This window comes from Gossypium hirsutum, chromosome A13 (assembly GCF_007990345.1).
Source record: "Gossypium hirsutum isolate 1008001.06 chromosome A13, Gossypium_hirsutum_v2.1, whole genome shotgun sequence".
Classification (NCBI taxonomy): domain Eukaryota; kingdom Viridiplantae; phylum Streptophyta; class Magnoliopsida; order Malvales; family Malvaceae; genus Gossypium; species Gossypium hirsutum.
The window spans coordinates 108,135,247-108,153,513 of NC_053436.1; the positions used below are offsets into that span (position 1 = coordinate 108,135,247).

Genomic DNA, 18,267 nt, shown 5'->3' on the forward strand with positions numbered 1-18,267 from the left:
GTTTATCAATCCCGCCTAATTTTAAATTTAGTAAAAGTTTTTAAATAATCCTTGTTAATATTTTATTAATGGTTTTAAGTTTTAACGATATTTTCTATGATTATTGATTAATATAAAGACAGCTGAGATATTTGGATACGATACGCAAAGTTGATACTGCAAACTACTGAAAGCACGAATGGAAAATTGACACGTATTACACGTGAAACGTGATTAAAATTAAGACCGAATCAATTACTGGATAATTTTCATGTGACTCATTTACTTTCGTCAAGCATAAAGTTCAGATTGATTAACAAAAATACGCAAGTAAAATAATTGTTTTATGCACGTGCAGACCCTGAAATTTAAGTTTTAGGAGTTCGGTGAAAATTTAAAAAAAAAAAAAATTGAGGGTCTAATTGAGATTTTCAATTCAAGCTTTATGCATATGCCAAATGCTCCAAACATTTCAATTCAAGCATGAAAATTTTCGTGTTAATTCTGCAGTGGTGCTGTATTTTTTATTTGACCCACACCTGCTACATTGATATCAAAGGCTAAGGGGAACAAAAGAAAGTAAGAGGGGAGGGGTTAAAAAAATTCTATACAAAGATCGGCTCTGTCAAAATTCCGTACACCCCTTACCATCAGGATCGAACAACAATCGGACTCAACCTGAGTAAACCTTGCTGCAGGGATTTAAAAGAAACTTACCGGCCGTAAGAGCTGTGAACTGAAGTTGCACGAAAAACTGCCACAATATATACAGCAGAAGCAAAAAAAAATAGTGTTACCGCTCACAGCTCTCCTGTTAGTACTTTCCCTGAAGCCATCATCACTGAGAAAGGAAAAACCGGATCCATTCCAGGGAAAAAATTGTCAGTTGTTTAGGTATTCTTCAAATTCCGAAACTGCGTGGTGCTGGCTAAATTTTGTTCTTTCGACACATATTTCATTGGATAATTCTACCCGTCACCATTTACAATGTCGGAAGATGCTTTGATTGCCTCTGCAGTCATGAGAGCAACAACGGCCTTGTGAATTGCTAGATCTGCTCTGAAAAGCAATCTCTGAGCTCTTTCTCTCTTGAACTTGGCCATTTTAAGTGCGTGCCGGGCTGCACTAGCTGCATCCCGATATCTGAACTCGTCGGTATCAGGGTTATCCAACTGTTCGGGGCCGTGCCTTTGTAATCCATCTGAGAAGTAATGATGCATGCTTGGCCACTCTGAAAAGGCCATGCTCTGCTGATGAATCCCATTTCGCTTGCCAATTAGTCTCTGACTATATGAAGTCGTCATTTGGGACTCGTTTGGTGATAGAAAAGTGCAAATTTTCTTTGACTCGCTTCTTCGAAGTTTCTGATGATGATGCTTATCAAATCCATCCCTAAAATATCCCTTGATACCTGAATCTAGTTGTGAAAATACTCTTGGCGATGCCTGAAATAGTGGGGAATCTTCTAAAGATTCATAGTTATGCAGAGGATATAGAACCTTTTCATCCCCAAATAGGAACCCGTTTGATCTTCGGCCTGAAATGATCACAAATGAAGTCCAACTCTTAAAAGATAACATCATTATATAAAGCCAGATGGAAGTGAAATAAGTAAAGAACATTACCGAAAGAATGGAAACCTTCATGATCTCCAAATGCAGGGTTGATTTGACCAGAAACTGAAATTTTCCGCTGGGATCTTTGTTTTGACCCTCTGTTTGGAACTTGCAAGCCACGGGGTTTCAGACAGAAAGCAAACATGGGTGGCTTCTCGACGGCATTGGACGGAATAGAGCTAACTTTAGACATGGTTAGCTCCCACTCTCTCACTTGCTGTTCGTACCTTTCCCACAATGGTGGCTGAATGACAACAGAAAATTTTATCAAGAGTTAGAGAGCAAAAAATGTTTTAAGATAAAACAAACACATAACATGAACAACAAACAGGCCACGGTGAATGTGGTAAAATTCTCGGGCCCATACACCTTATGCTGCAGGCCACAAGGGGCTGATTTCAAAAGCAAATCCCTGATCTAATTCTAAAGGAGAACATGAAAAGTTGAATGAAAAGAGAAGAAATCCATAAGCTTCACACCTAGGGTTCTATAGGAGTCAACCACAAATTATCTGTCAATAATCTATATCTCAATAAAAGGAGTACATCGATTTATAATGCAGCAAATCAATGAAAAACATACCTGGAGATGCCGAATTAAAGGCATTCCAACTCTTTGCCTCTTCTCCCGCCAATGCTCATAGACAGCTGTGATTACTTCCATGGACCCAACTCCAGCCATGAGCTCTTCTATTTCATCAGAATTAAACTGATCACACTGTTGAGTATATGCAGCCTTCTCAAACATGTCCATAACCTTCTCAAACATTTCGTCAGAAAATTCCAATGTGCTGCAGCTACCATCACTCTGCGAAGATCTATGAATTCCTGAAATCCACTGTTCATCATCAGTATCCATGTCATAAAAAACATGGGATGGATCCAAAGCCATCTCGACATCAGTTTCAACCTGCCGCAAGTACTTGAAAGAACTGCGAACAAATGTCACATCAGTTGCATTTTCATCATAGTCATGTACCAAGCAAACTCCAGGAATAGGTATGTTCTTAACTGAAGCAGCACGAATGTTTCGGTTGTAGCACTCTTCATGCATATCCTTGAAAATAGCCCACTGGCTCCTGTCAGTGAACTCCAAGATCCAATCCTTTCCTCCTTTCCACATCATAGCATGTGTGTAACGATTGGCAGATCCAGGCTGCAGAAACTGATGCGCCTTGTAAGAGCACCTTGTTGACCCTGACATTTTCACAGCCAGCTTCCATTCATTACGATCAATACGTTCTAGAGCAACCTGTGCTCCACATTCACGCCATCCTCTGTCACCAAGGGTAAGTAACAAATTTGCATGACAAGATACTAACTCCATGTTTTTTTGAGAACCTCTAGAAACATCAGATGATCTCTTCTCATTTGCCCTCCTAATTCGCTTGTGAGGAAGACCTCTCTGGTGGTCACCTATATTCTTTGAACTGTAATCTAAACCTCCAAAGGGCATTGAATATGATACCTGAGTTCGTGGTTTCTTAGGTCCATTTCCAAAATTATTGTGGAAGAAATCAGCCTTTCCATCTGACCATCTATGGGCATGATATCCAATCGATGAACTACTTCTATTTCGATGCCAATAACTTCTTGGAGCAGTAGGATTAGGAGTTGGGATAACACCACCATTCTTATTCCAAGTCAAATCTGTAGACCGTTGAGTGCTGGGTAATTTGCTGTCAACATGAACTTTATATTGATCAAAGGGTGGAAGCTCAACCGTAATACCATTCAAAACGGAACTAGACCCTGAACCCTTCTTACAACCATCAACAACCTTTGACGACAAAAACGGTTGCTGAGACTCTGAATAGTCACATTTTTGCTTCTCTAATTGACCAATGGCTGAGGCTCCAACTTCCTCAGGTTTATGATAGATGGCAGGACTTCCATTTACAATTTGATCACTATTTCCATGCTTCTGCAAGGACTTTCTCCAACGACCATCACTAGAAACTGAGAGATCAAGAGTCATTAACTCAGTGACGGAAGCAACCTTTGATGAAGCCTTTAGAAAATTTCCTAAACAACTTTCGAAACTTTTTTTCACACAGTCCTCTCTATTAGAGTTTTCATCCAACAACAAATTGCCAGAGCTTTCTGGATTCTCAATGGAGTCATGATCCTGAAAGCTGATGCGAGCAACACAATAATCCATAAGTAGTTTAAGATGCAAACTGATAAAGAAAGTAGACGCAGCACCAAAAAAAAGAGTAAACAGAGGAAGATTTTTGTTCTGTTTCTCAGAACTGGAAGAAAGTTGGCCAACTTCCAGACAACTATATCCTCTGGAAACACCCATACGGCTGAGACCCTGCCTATATCTTCTCCTTGAGCCCTGTTCAATAGCAAACAAATTCAAACATTTAATAGCAGCCGCAAAACAAAAGATAGACATTAGATATCTAACCATACAGCAAAAAATATAAAAATAAACACCACTCCAGAACCCATGGCTGATAGTTAAATCACCAGCAAGGACTTGCATGGTAAAACTAAAACTAACATGGCCTTTCTTTAGCATGGATTTCCTTTCTTCCCTTCTTTTTGCAAGGGCAAGTGTGGTTTTTAGGGGCAAATAACAAAAGAAAAAATATATATTTCTTTTCATCAGAAGACTACACTCACAAGTAAAACACATACGCCAAAAGAACACCTTTGACATTGAGATTTCAATAGCAAAGCAACATGGGGAAGAGTCATACCTCAAGCGATGAGGAGCCTTTGTAAGGAGAACTAAACAGCTGGTTAGTTCCATTCTGAAGCGCCTTAATGTTATCATAAGTGCACTCAGACAGAGGTAATTGCCTATTGAGCACACAATATCTTTTCAGCTTACAATCCAAAAACATCCATTTGAAATGCTTCACTTCATGAAAATAACAACAAGCAAAGACAATCTGCTTCCTAAAATCTTGAGTCAGAGAAAATTTGAACCTGATCGAAGTTACAGGCACCCGCACATCAGCAAACTTCCCCAGTTCAGCAGATCGATAAAATACCTTCAGGACCTGGAAAATAAAAGCTACAGCTTCCTTCAACGATCCTTGAAACAGGAGAAACCTTAGTCCAACTTCATTATCAACAAAAAGGACCTCTAGATGAACAATTGGCCAGATAGTCATCACCGTACCACACTGAAGCAGCAACAATGAATGAACTAGCCAAAAGCTTTTCACTCCAAATAAATTATTGACAGAGAGCATGGGGAAGCTCAATCCAAACCTGAACTGTTTCGAATGTAATAGCGAAATATTTAATTGTAACTGCCCTGCATTATCAGTAAACAACAGATCTCCTTCAGGATCCAACCGTCCAAGACAAACATTAAGTTCTCCCAAATCCCGAAAGTCATCAACAGAGCCAAGAAAAGTGATAGGTTTAGACACCATGCTGGCACCACAAGTGCTTTCAGAAGCCTGCCACAAAACTTTCTCTGTCCTGCGAAATCTCCTTCGAAAATAAACGATAGGATGTTTACCGTCTTTAGGGCAACTACCCAAAGAAGAATCCTCGATGATTCTACCATCAACAGGTCTATCTGACAGTGCAGAGGAACCAAACAATTTAACTTTTCTTGCTTTCAAGGAACCCCCGTGAAGACAACCGTTTTCATCCACAGCTTCATCACAAGACAATGGTTGCCGATGAAAACAACAAGAAGCAGATGTTTTCTGTCTCTTCACAGCATGCAAAGGTAGGGATTTGACACGACGGCTAGAGCGCGCCAACCAGGATATGATGGGTTCTGACTCCATATAGCTACCATTACCACTGTCATCTTCTTTCATGGCATTTCTCTTCCGGTTCTCTTTGTTGAGCTTCATGTTCCTGATTCTATCACCAGTGTCCCCATCACCCTGAGATCTTTTTGGCTCAGATTTGTTGGGAACTTCACTTGGAAAAAGCAGGAGTTTAAATCTCTCTTCTTGTAAATTTACCCATTCCTCATCACGGTCATCATATTTTACATGGTGAAGTTTTCTCTCTTTGTCATAATCATTGACAAAGCCATAATACCAACTCTTGTCCAAAGGCCAAAACACCTTAATTTTTCTATTTAACACCCAGTTTGCATCCAAATCTCCAGAGAAAATTTCATAAAAGTGGCGCCTTTTCCTTGAATTGCCTTTCTCTCCATGTCTTTCCCTTGGTCTCAATACCCTAGCAGAAGCATCGAGAGAGGGAGATTCACAACCAGAAAATTTCTTAGACCTAGAACTAGCATCCCGACCAGAAGCTAAGAGAAAAGATAATCCATTCTCAGACGGTGATAAAGAGACTTTGCTGTTCAAAGAAAAGCCAGTACAACTTGGGTCAAACCGTGATGATAACATCCTCGCTGCATTCTCTTCAAGATTCTCTTCATCATCATCTTGCAAATCACCAAATGGCTTTACAGAAGAATCTACTAATCTCTCAACCTTCTTAGCAAAAGATTTGCCACCTTTTACTGTATCCTTCTTCTTCCTAGGCTTTCTTCTTGATCTTTTTAAAGAAGAATCACCATCATTTACAGCTGAGTGACCAGCAACACTATCTTCTTCCTTCAAATGCTGAACTGAACTTGGCTCACTGCTTCTACTTTCCTTAAAATCATCAATAAGCTTCTCTTCTTCAACCTTCAAAGACACATTCTGAGTGCTGGAATCTTCACTGGCTAACTTCACATCCTCACTAACACCAACAACTACACTACTAGGTCGCCCATCTGGCTTCAAGACTTGACCACTCTCAAACTTGTTTCGCCCCACAAACCCACCTTTACGCCTGGGAATACTAGTACCACTGTCACCCAAACTAAGTGAAATGCCATTAGCACTGCAACCATTCTTTGATTTTTGACTCAAACCAAACTTCTTCAAGCTTTCTGGACCATGCAGCCCAGAACAAACACCCCCATCATAAACTTCAGTTAAACTCTTGCTACTACTACTATCATGGTTGGTTCTAAAACTACTGAGAGGCAGAGCTTTCCTACTCTTCTTTCTCTTGTTATTAATAGTACTCCTCTTCTCATCATCACCTTCTTGTGAACTTTCTTTCCTCTTCAAGCTCTTATTTTTAAAAAACTCCTTTGAATCACCAGATTCATACAAACTCTTAAGATCCAAAGATCTTGATTTCTTAGGAATTTCCGCTCCATGAGAGTTCAATACTCTATTTTCCATCAACAACCCCTCAATGCAAACAGGGAAACCCCAATCTCCCACTTTTTAGTTTTTACATTTACCCATCATGCATGTTTTAGATCTGTAAAACCAAAAATGCACCCAAAAATGAAAAAAAATAATCTCTCAAATTTCCCATAAATTAGCCAATCAATCCCAATACCTATATATTCAAATGATTCTTTAATAAATTAAACTATTAACAAATAAACGCTATAAAGTTCATTACTTACCTGATCGATGTATCAGAAAAAATCAATTTCTCCGCCGAATCATGAAAATCAAGAGTGTTATCGTAGGCTAGGGTTTGAATCCTCGATAGATTTTTCGAATTTTTTTTTATTTTAATTTCTCTATAATTTTGTTTTCTTTTTTTTTTTTTACCGTGACAAACGGAAAATCCTAGGGCTTCTTTAGATTGCAAAATGATAAAAATTATATATACTAGGCTATTTTATTTTAGCTACGTGGCGATATACTGGCCGTCGGATTTACATTGTGTGGTGAGATATGGTTTCGATTGTTTAAAGCTACTTGATTAACGAACGGCGACGATTGAGTTTACTGAAAAGTGGACGGTTTAGATTTTGCAGGTACAAAAGAGAGGTGTGGTAGTTAAGCGGCTCCATTTTGCTAAAACTGTAAATTAAAAGAGGGAGAAAGAAAAAAGTTTTATTCCTCATTTCCATTTTCGTATTGGTAAATTAACCCTGATGTTTCCATAAAATATAAAAAATGCCATCGATTTTATTTTATTTTTAAGTGAGTAGGCGCCATTACGGGAGTGAGAAAAGCCACTCGCTATCTTGATGCGTAAAAGGTATTCGCTTTAACAAATGGAAACGTGGCGGAAGGATTTGATCATTGCTTACTGTGTACAGTTAAAGCGGCGAGTTTGTCGTCGTGGCGCGTTGGAGAGAGGCAGTGCTACGTTAAAGCTGGTAACTGTTTGAACGTCCTGCACAGTGACTTGATGGAAACGTGAGAAGTTTAAATTACACGAAATTTGCTTGTAATTACACTTTTGTCCAACATTAAATGTTATTTCTCCCGCCAGAACACTTCGTTACCACACGACCCAACCTGACTGACCTGCTTTCAACTGGTTTTACCGAGGTTTTTTAAGCTGAATTGGTGGTGGAATCCACGGGTGATCGGTTTATTCATTCTATATTAGTTAGTAGAGTTTAATTAAATAAATTATTAAAAATTATAAAAATAAAAAATTTAAAAATTGATTTCTATCGATTCTCGAATCAATTAATTTAATGTTTTCTCTAAATCAATACTCTAAATAATTCTCGATTCGACTCAAACAATATTAAATTTTACACGAAATTTAAATTAAATGTTTTTGCATTTAAATTTTATTATAAAAATATATATTAAATATTGTAAATGATTTTTTTATTAAGTGAAGAAACGTTACAAATTAGTAAAATAAAGTGTAGTAAAGAGATAGCGAAAAAGAACATCAGAACAAACCTTAGAAAATAAGTACAGTGGTTATGTAAACAATAAGAGACTAAAAAGGTTAAGAGTTATGGCTGCCGTAGATATAATAATAAGAGAGATACGAAAAAAATTCTAGAGCGCTCAAGTTTACAAAAAATTAAATAGTTCAAAATAAAACGCTTTTATGCCATAAAAAATTTATCAAATGGTTATAATAATGATAAAAAGTGGGAACCATTGTGCTAAAATAGTGGGTAGTGAAATTGAGAGTGATTAGCAAATTTGGATAATGGATTAGAAGATATACAAATAGGGGAGATAATGATAGTATCAAAATAATATAAAATGATACCTATAATTAAAGAGTATGTTATTTTTTTAGGACATCTCCTCTTTTATTTTGGAGGGGTGGGGGTATTAGGCCTTTTAAGAAAACTTGTCTTGTAACATTCTAAAAATTGAACGTCGAATTTGAGCCACATCAAAGATTGAATAAATAAATTTTGTTTACTATGGTTGTTTAGTGTGGAATATTTATTCACCGTAATGACTCAATTTCTATCAGTGTTGGAACAGTCAATTTCGATATTAAATTTACTATTTGAACTATCCGAAAAAGTTAAACCAAAGAATTCAAACCTATTATGAGATTAAGAAATTAATTATGTTATGCATGGCATATAATGTTTTTACTGAGTTGTAATTAAACATGAAGCTTATGTTTAATTTCTTAGCTCAACCATCCGTTGTAATGATTTTACTAAGTTTAGTTACGTATGGCATATATCGAAGTCATTATGAAATATTTTGGAGTCTTTATAATATTTTGATTTTTAAATACGGTAATGATGCCTTGTTGAATAGTCAGATGATTTTGAGTTTATTTACTTTATAGCATATGGAAATATAAATATGAGTATCTAAAGTTTAGATGAATGGTTAGTTTAATTGGACTAGTCACATTGAAATTAGTGACATGATTTTTAGATATTTGATTGCAATTAAACATGTTTAATAGGTGTGTATTAGGTTAAAGTAAGTTAAAATGGTCATTTTGTCATAAATTTATGGAGTGTAATTTAATTTAAGTAATTAAAATGCGTATCTAGTTGGTTTAATTTTTTTACTTACTAATGTTAATATAAGATACATGGTTTTCCATGATTCTTAAGTTATTGATTGTGTTTTACATGTTATGATGTGTTCTGGGTTTGGTGTAATGTTTTGACATCATTTGTTTGTTGAAAAAGTTGCATTTTTGGTAGCTAGGTCTCCAGGCACATTAGTCATGTCTCGAGACAGTATGATAAAAAATGGCAAAATGGTGCTTTTTTGGGTAATGGTCTAGAGACTGAATAAGCATGTGTCAAGACATGGTTTGCATAGCCTAAAGACAAGGATTTTGTTATCTCGAGACGAGTCAACATTGAGCCTAAAATATATTTTGCCTTGTTTTAGGTCTCGAGATAAGAATCCCTTAATCTCGAGACATTCAAACATCAAATTTAAGGGTTTAAAATAGGGGAACTAAGTCTCGAGATAAGAACTTTAATGTCTCGAGACACATTGTTAAATTTGGTTCATTGAGTTTGGATTCGAATCCTAACTTCACATTTGATCATGCTTAATTAATAAACACTTTATATGAGTTTATTTGACATTAATTCATTATGTTTATGCATAATTTTATGATCGTATGAAAATTATTATGATTGTATATCAAATTGTTTAATGTAATAATTTGAAATAGTTTGAGTTGCTTCAACAACGTAATGTAATGCATGTCATGCACTCGAATTTAAATTCATAACATTACATCAAGGTTATTAAGCTAGATTAAGTCCACGGGAGAGAAAGAAAAAATCAAGAAGGAAAATAGACACTTTAACAAAATATAAAAATGAAACATCAAAACAAGGATGTAGCAACATCACTTCCTAAAAGCATGTATTAGTTATATAAGTATTTCTATACCTTTCAAGTATAGGTCTAAACTTAAGGCCATACCAATAACATGGTCCATTCCTAGCTTGCAGTGTTTGAGAAATGTGTCTATATTATAGTAAACATATAACTATTTTTTATGTATTTGAACTATGAATAAGTAAATAAAATTTATTTCACATTTCACTATTATATCTTTAGTGTTTGTCATTCATGTTTTGCATACATTGCAAAATTGTGACAAGCAAATATTAATTTATTGATTGTCTGAGTTAAAACTGATGATAAGTGGCATTGTAAGAACATTTACATTGCAAGAAAAACAACTTACTTCAGTAGATAATCTAAATGAGTCTGAAATCCTATAAAATAATCAAAGTGAGCATTTGTTTCAAATACTTAGAAGATTATTATGTTGTCTACAATTCTAATTGGGGAGTTGATTAGTATTGGCTATCAGAGCAGTTGACTCTACAGGTAGAGACATAATTTTATTCATTAGAAGAATAATACATTGGACTAGACCCAAGATGAATCAATTTTGAATTTATTTGAATTAATTTACTTGTTACTTTTATAGTGTGATTTATCAAAATCCTGAGTTAGTCATTGATCATGTGTTTTTATATAAGTGGAGTCTTATACTTTAAAGATGGTTGAGCCCATTGTTGGTATATTGAGTATATAACTTATGTATGGAATGGTTTTACTAGCAACAATGGAATTCATAACTCAATTAAAGAGTTAAACGACATTCTTTCATTAACATTGTGTGGATTGATAAATATGAAACATGACTACAAGTTGTTTGTTCGAGAACAAGCAATTTATCACAGTCATTTGTTGACAATAGTCATATTAATCATTAAAAAGACACAATGAGATAAAATAATATTGTATTGAGTGAACGAATTTAACTCAAATGAATCAATGATATCATAAGAGGGTAACACATACATGACGAGGTCATTTGGCAAAGTAGTTAGATGAATTGCTTTCTTAAAAAGTATATAATAAGGAGTTTTCAATCATAGTATTTATTGTGGAGTGACTCTATGATTAAATAAATTACGAATTATCGGAACGATGCTTCCGAATATAATTGCAATTACTATAGCCTAATTGTATATGTTCGATTGGTCCCTCTGCTAGCTCAATAAAATTTCAATTTGACTACATTTGAATAAGAATGAAATTCTACGACTTCGGAAATAATTTAATTGAATCGATTTATTTAATGTGGAATTGAATTGGGTGATTGTGAGAATTGTTCAACTAAAGAATTTAATTAAAGAATTTTCTTGAAAAATTAATTTTCTAGTGGTTATTGGTAAAATTAATTTTAATAAAGTAAATTTAAATTACTCAAATTAATTAAAATAAATATGATATTTTTGAAAATTAATTTTCTGACTCTCAATGGGTAATTGAACTTGAAAATTGAATTTGAGATTGAAAATTGGGCTCGAAAACCCAAAATTGAGACCCAAAACTGGTTGAATCGGACCCGTCATTAGGCCCGGACTGAACCGGCAACGACTGAACTGACAGTAGTCGAACTAGCTCAGGGTGTTGCAGCTGCGATGACACTATTGGACACGATGGTGCCGGCAGCCACAAAGACATTCCGGTAGTCGGTGGGTTGTCCTTCAGCAATTTAGCAGTGGAGGAATCACATTTCTATCGGATAATTTGATTTCAAATTAACTAATCCAAAAATAATATTATTTTAATATATTAAATATTTGTCTTGTAGATAAGTATTATACTAATTTAATATTAAAGTGATTAAATTTAATTGCAGTTGAACTATCTAATTTCTCTCTATATAAAGAAAACTATCGGTTATTATTTTTCACTTACATGAATTTAAGAGATAGATATAGAGAGAAAATTATCTGAATAAATTATTTGAGAAAATCTATGAAATTATTATTTTTATTTATAACTTAATCCTAGAGTTTAGAGAAATTGTAAAATTGCCATATTGCTCTGATTCGAAGTGAGCTTAAATTCGGCATATGTGAATAAGCTCCTAAAAGAATAAGGTTGAAATAGTTTAATGACTTAAACAATAAATTTAGAATAGTTTAGTGACAAACTTGAGATTTTTTAAAATTGAGTGGTTAAAGTATAGGACATTTTTTTGGCATAATTTACCCTTAAATTTATGAATAAAATTGAAGGATCTTCTTATATGTTAAGCACCACAATGGCCCAAATTCTATAGTAAAATTCCTTTCTATTGCATCGTTGCCTTCCCTATTACCATTGCAATTTCCCTGTTTAAAGCCACATCCGGAAATTCTTCGCTTTCAAATTCGCCCACCAATCGCATTCATCTTTTACTCGTTGCAAATTATTAGCATTTTTATTGATATCGATGTCGATTTCGATCTAAATCTGGACCTTCAATTTCTTATCCTATTGAAAAAAAATTCGAGTTTATACGACAATATTCGTTCCAAAGGTTGAGCTGGTATGAGATATTTCGGTGTCAGATCTCTTCAGTTTGAAGTAAGAATCTTCGTCCATATCCCTAATTCCTGCTCAATTGCAAAGAAAAGCGACGGAATTATGTTTTTTTTTTTAAAAAAAAATCCTTTTCATTTTCTTTCCAGGGAATCAGATGTTAGATTAGAGACTTCTTTTTTAAAGATCGTGGAGGTTAATTAGAAAAAATGAAAGCAAAAGCGGTACAATCGTCATTTAGGGATCGGACGCAAGAATTTCTGAGCGTGTCGGAGAGGTTAAGGAAGTCGATCACGTCTGGAACGAGCCAAAATGGACCGAGTAGCAGTAGTTCGAGAGCGGAGGAAAAGAGATCTGTGGTTGCGCATCAATCTGAGTTTAATAGGAGGGCTTCGAAGATTGGATTTGGAATTCATCAGACTTCGCAGAAGCTTTCAAAGTTAGCAAAATGTAAGTACTCATATCTGCTTCATTTAATCATTTGGAATTGGTTTTCTTCAAAAGGAATGTTTATATGGTATATCGTTTTTAGAAAAAAATGAAGGTAAGCTAGGCATGGGTTATTTAAATCCTGAAATTTAGCTTCTCCGAGCGTGTAGCTTAGTATTTAGGAGCTTCTAAGAGGAGTTATAGATTTAATGGACTTATGGGTTGTGTAAAAATGAACTTAGATACTTGAAACTATTTCAGTCAAACAATATATGGGAAGAATGTGCTTGAAACAATTCAAAGCTCCTGTTGGGTCAAAAAGTCTCTTAAGAGTATGATTTTAAAGAAAGATGTTCATTGATGCTTTATTTGGTATCAAGTGTGGAAAAGTGTAAGGCTAGAATATTCAGAGGCAACAAAAAGTGAAAGGAATGAAAATATATTTTGTTTCTTTCCACTATTGTTAATAGGGTATCCGTAGCACCGATATAAATGGAGGATTAGTTGAACTGTTGGCTTGTGATTTTTAAGAATGATGGAAATTAAAATGTTATTTCTAAAGAATGCTTGATAAAATTGAAAAGTGAAAGAAAAATGAAAACACATGGTTTATCCTTTATAACCTTTTCAAGTGAGGTGTAGATAGAAGGGCAAACATTTTTACAAAGGTGAGTAAGTTTTTACATTTTGCAGCAGTAAACTTACACCATCAAATATTCACTCCCTTAAGATTTGTAATTTGAGAGGATTGATTTTTGTTAATATGGGCAGGGCCAGTTCGGTCCTAACCAACTTCCCTTTTTCAAAAGTCAACCTCAAATCAGCCTTGGTCGCCCATTTATATATTATTTTGGTATAAAAATAGTATAATGTTATTTTATTACCAATATCCAAAATAGTTTTCACATAATAAATAAATTTATTATTTATTAAAACAATAATTTAATCGGGTCAGACACTTGCATAAGCTCTAAAGTATGGACCTAATTGGTCTCGCCTGTGGGCTTGGGTGGGTTGCCAGCCACATGAGCACCTGCAGGAAATGGCAATGGCTTTTGTTGTCTTTCTGACCAAGAATGAGGCAAAATCATTTTCTTTCCTCTTTTTCACCTTCTCCTTTTCTGCCTGACAAACTCTTTAATGATACCAGTGAGTAATGATATTTGTTTGGTTATGTTTATTGTACATGATATTTATGGTGTACATAGTGGATTAGGAAATTATTCATTTGTCAAATACTCAAATTGTACTTTGCTTACATCTATGGAAAAGTGGTTTTAAATTAGTTTATTCATTGGTCATCCTTGAACTGAAACAAATTACTCAAGATTATGGTCACAGTAAGAGAAACTTCATTATCTTTTTGTTTACAGTTTTACTGCTGGATTATTGTGTATATCCTCGAGTACTACACTTTAAGCAGATATTATGCTATGCAGAAACTTCCATAGTCAAAACCATGAACTTTTTCCGTTTCCCCTTCTTTTTCCCGTCTTTGGTTTGATAGGAATTGAATTAACAATTGTTAGAACTTGATCATAAGAACTGAAGTAGCAAGTTGTCCAATCTTGGTTGTCTTGGTTTAGGTCATACTATTGCTGTAGCAAAACTTGATGAAATCCAGTGTGCACAACTGTCAGTAACATATTATAGAAGACAAAAAGACCAGATATTTGTAGGAGTTTATTATTATTGTGATACTAAAAAAAAAAATCCCATATTTTACTTTTCAGTGGCCAAGAGGACTTCAGTTTTTGATGACCCTACTATGGAAATTCAAGAGCTCACTGCAGTTATCAAGCAGGATATCACTGCCCTTAATTCTGCTGTGGTAGACCTGCAACTTTTCTGCAATTCTAAAAACGAAGGTGGTGTCTCCAGTGACACATCTAGTCATTCAACCACAGTTGTCGATGACTTGAAGAATCGCTTAATGAGTGCCACAAAAGAGTTTAAAGATGTCCTCACCATGCGAACAGAGGTAAGGCTGAGTTTTTCAGTCTATTTGCTTTGTTTAATTTGATCTGTTTTGCTACTGTTCCTTGTAGTAATGTCATTGGCAATTGATTCCTTTGACTGGCAATCAAATTGCGTTGTCCAGAATTTAAAGGTTCACGAGAATAGAAGACAGTTATTTTCTTCCACTGCTTCAAAGGATTCTCCAAATCCTTTTATACGGCAGCGCCCCCTGGCTGCCAAATCAGCGGCAGGAGCTTCAAACAACCTTCCTCAATGGGCTAATGGGTCTGCATCTTCATCTCAGTTGTTTCCAAGGTAACAGCTTATTCAGATGATCTGCAGTTAAGCAACTTTCCCTTTGGTACATGTAACATGCCTTATTAACCGCATGAAATAATATAGCACTTACAATAATTACTGAATTTTTGGAATTTGCAAGTCCATTTAATGATGAACTTGTTACTGGATATGGAACATTTTGTCATTGGCCGAACCTACATTAGGAAAGGCCATTAATTTCAATTTTCTAATTAAGGCTTAGGTTGCGATTTGATTTAATTCCTTAGGTTTCTTGATTTTGATTTTCTTTCGGAGAATTTATTTTCATTTTAGAATAAGTTTCCCATTTATGTAATAAGACTAGTCTTTATTTAAATGGACTTATGGAATGCTAAACCCCAAGCAGAATTTCTATAGAAGGCCCTAAGGAGTTTTAGATTTGCATCTCTCTAACGAGTCTTAATGTTTTAGTCTCCCTTTGATGAACTGAACTATCAATCACTATAGGTAATTGAGATAAAGGGAGCGCAATTGACTTGATTCTCCGTCAATTGTCTTTTGACTCGGTCCTGTTCTCGTGTTCATAACACATTTTAAAATTTATTGTACGTTTGTAGCAGTTTGTAACAGTTGTATATTTGTCCTCTTTTGTCCAGAACAGGCACAGAATTGTATTTCTTGTTTGCTTTTTGTGCAGTTCGCATGTGCTTGTGATGGTTGAATGCTGCACATCTGCTTTTATTCTTCATGCAGTCCCCCCCCCCCCCCCGCTTTTAACAATCCATTTCTTTTTCTAGTTTTCTGGAATGAACTATTGTTGACTTTTGTGTTAAAAAAACTACTGTTGACTGTTCTATTTTAGTTCTAACGGGGTTTAACTTCTTATTTGAATTATATCTACTGGAAATTCTGTTTGATAGTGAAACTTCATTTTTGGTTCTTACTTATACAGAAAGCAGGTGGATGCAGAGAGTCAGCCTTTTCTCCAGCAACAACAACAGCATCAACAACAAATGGTTCCATTGCAAGACAGTTACATGCAGAGCAGAGCCGAAGCTCTTCAAAATGTAGAATCCACGATTCATGAGCTAGGCACTATATTCAACCAGCTAGCCACTCTGGTTTCTCAGCAAGGAGAAATTGCTATCAGGTTTTTTATTGAAGGAACTTCGCTTATCATATATATATATATTATTTTCTAATATCTGAGTTTCACGTAATTGCATCATGCCAGAAACAATGATTTAATTCAGTAATCAATTATAAATTATTGCAGCTGCATCATGGTGTTTAAAATTATATGGAATTAGTAACCCCATTGTTGTTCTACTGATTTTGACTTCTGGCTTTGTCGTTGTAAGTCTTGTAAATGTCTTGGCCTCCTAAACAAATGACTGGCCATGCAGTCATTTGTTTACCACTTAGTGATGTGGTCCTGAAAATGCATTATCTATTTGGTACTTAGGAAGAATTTGTGAATGTCATTTGTTTATTATAGTAAACAAAGTCATGTTGCGTGTTGCATTTTGTGGGTAAAAGTACCATGGTGGCTTTTGTACTAGGAGTCAGACTGCATTTTGCCTACTCAACTCAAAAAATGGGCAAATTAGTCCTTGTATGTTAGATCAGAGAGCAAATTGGTCCTTTATGTTTAAAATGTTATCCATTTATATTGTTAAAAATTGGCGTGGCTGGTGAAATAATCTGACAGTGGCACGTGGCATGCCACGTCTAATTGATGCTGATGTACAAAGATCAGTTATTAACAGTAAAAATGGACGAAATTTTAAACAAAATGTCCAGTTTGCTTTTTGATCTAATGTACAAGGACTAATTTGTCTATTTTTTAGCAGAGAGGGCAAAATGCAATCGGACTCCTAGTACAGGGGTCTCTATGGTACTTTTAACCATTTTGGGGTAAATATAAAATGTTTGGCATAAACTCAATAAGAACAGGTGCATCAATATCACGGTCTGGATCATTTACTGCATCTAAGGACCACTGATTGGGACTTGTGATATGTTATTTTACAGGATTGATGAGAACATGGATGACACATTATCAAATGTGGAGGGAGCACAAGGAGCATTGCTCAAGTACCTAAACAGCATATCGTCTAACAGGTGGTTGATGATGAAGATATTTTTGTATTGATTTTTTTCCTTATGGTATTCCTATTCTTTGTGGCATAGTCAATAAAGTGTGTGACAAAGCTGAGATTGAAAAGAGAACGATAATGATAATGCCTTTTTTTTTCTGACTGTTCTGTTCTTTTCATATATACCATCTTTCTTTTTGCCCACAATTCAGTCCTGCTGTGTTGTGATTGGACCCATTTTTATCACTGTGATGTGTATGTATGAGTAGAAACGTGCAATTTGTAGAAGGTATTTAAAAACACTATAGCTTATTTATTTATCTACTTTTGATAAGGAGTATGATATTGTGCCCAACTATACCGATAATCAAGTTTTAAAGGTTCACTTTAGTTGGGTTTTTATTTTTCTGATACAATAAAACAAAACAAAAGCGAAGATATAACTATGATTGGAATTGTCCTACTAAAGCTTTTTGGCTCTCCCTCCTAATTATCCACTTTAGCGTGTCATCTTTTTCATCTTTTCATTGGATCATTCTGTGTTTTGTATTAATTCTCTCATTGTGTTAATAGAACAGGTCTTCCTTTGATTTTCAGAGGGCATTATCAGATTTTTCTTTACGACTATAATTAGAGCAGTTTTTAACACTAAAAATTTCCTAACTATATCATTGTCATGTTCGAGAAATCTTCCATTCTGGTCCCTAATATGAAGAATAGCAATGGATGAAATGTGGTTTGGTTTGGCTTTATGCAAGGCAGTCACAATGGTGATACATATTTAGTGTGCATATTAAACTATTTCATAAAAAAATATCACATTAAAGTACAAAGATTTAAATATTAAATTTGGCTAAGTTAA

General features: G+C 35.0%; 2 protein-coding genes across 4 annotated transcripts; one reads left to right on the plus strand and one right to left on the minus strand.

Annotated features, from left to right (window-relative positions):
• Positions 1-469: 469 nt before the first annotated feature.
• Positions 470-7,384, minus strand: LOC107938024 (uncharacterized). Of its 3 annotated transcripts, XM_016871056.2 has the most exons (6): positions 7,002-7,384; positions 4,535-6,850; positions 4,303-4,405; positions 2,178-3,935; positions 1,605-1,839; positions 470-1,516 (listed from the first exon to the last, which is right to left on the minus strand). In XM_016871056.2, exons 2-6 carry the CDS (start codon positions 6,766-6,768, stop codon positions 948-950), a joined length of 4,899 nt encoding a protein of 1,632 aa, XP_016726545.2. In that variant the 5' UTR covers positions 6,769-6,850; positions 7,002-7,384; the 3' UTR covers positions 470-947. The 3 variants fall into 3 exon arrangements, 2 of the variants coding, with proteins under 2 accessions (XP_016726545.2, XP_016726544.2); XM_016871055.2 differs by having other exon boundaries at positions 4,303-6,850; XR_001694807.2 differs by lacking the exon at positions 470-1,516 and having other exon boundaries at positions 1,616-1,839; positions 2,178-2,422; positions 2,505-3,935; positions 4,303-6,850.
• A 4,946-nt stretch (positions 7,385-12,330) lies between these two features.
• Positions 12,331-17,729, plus strand: LOC107938015 (syntaxin-32). Its single transcript, XM_016871040.2, has 6 exons — positions 12,331-12,684; positions 12,789-13,089; positions 14,802-15,049; positions 15,170-15,342; positions 16,259-16,456; positions 17,341-17,729. Exons 2-6 carry the CDS (start codon positions 12,849-12,851, stop codon positions 17,459-17,461), a joined length of 981 nt encoding a protein of 326 aa, XP_016726529.2. The 5' UTR covers positions 12,331-12,684; positions 12,789-12,848; the 3' UTR covers positions 17,462-17,729.
• The last annotated feature ends 538 nt before the right edge of the window (positions 17,730-18,267 follow it).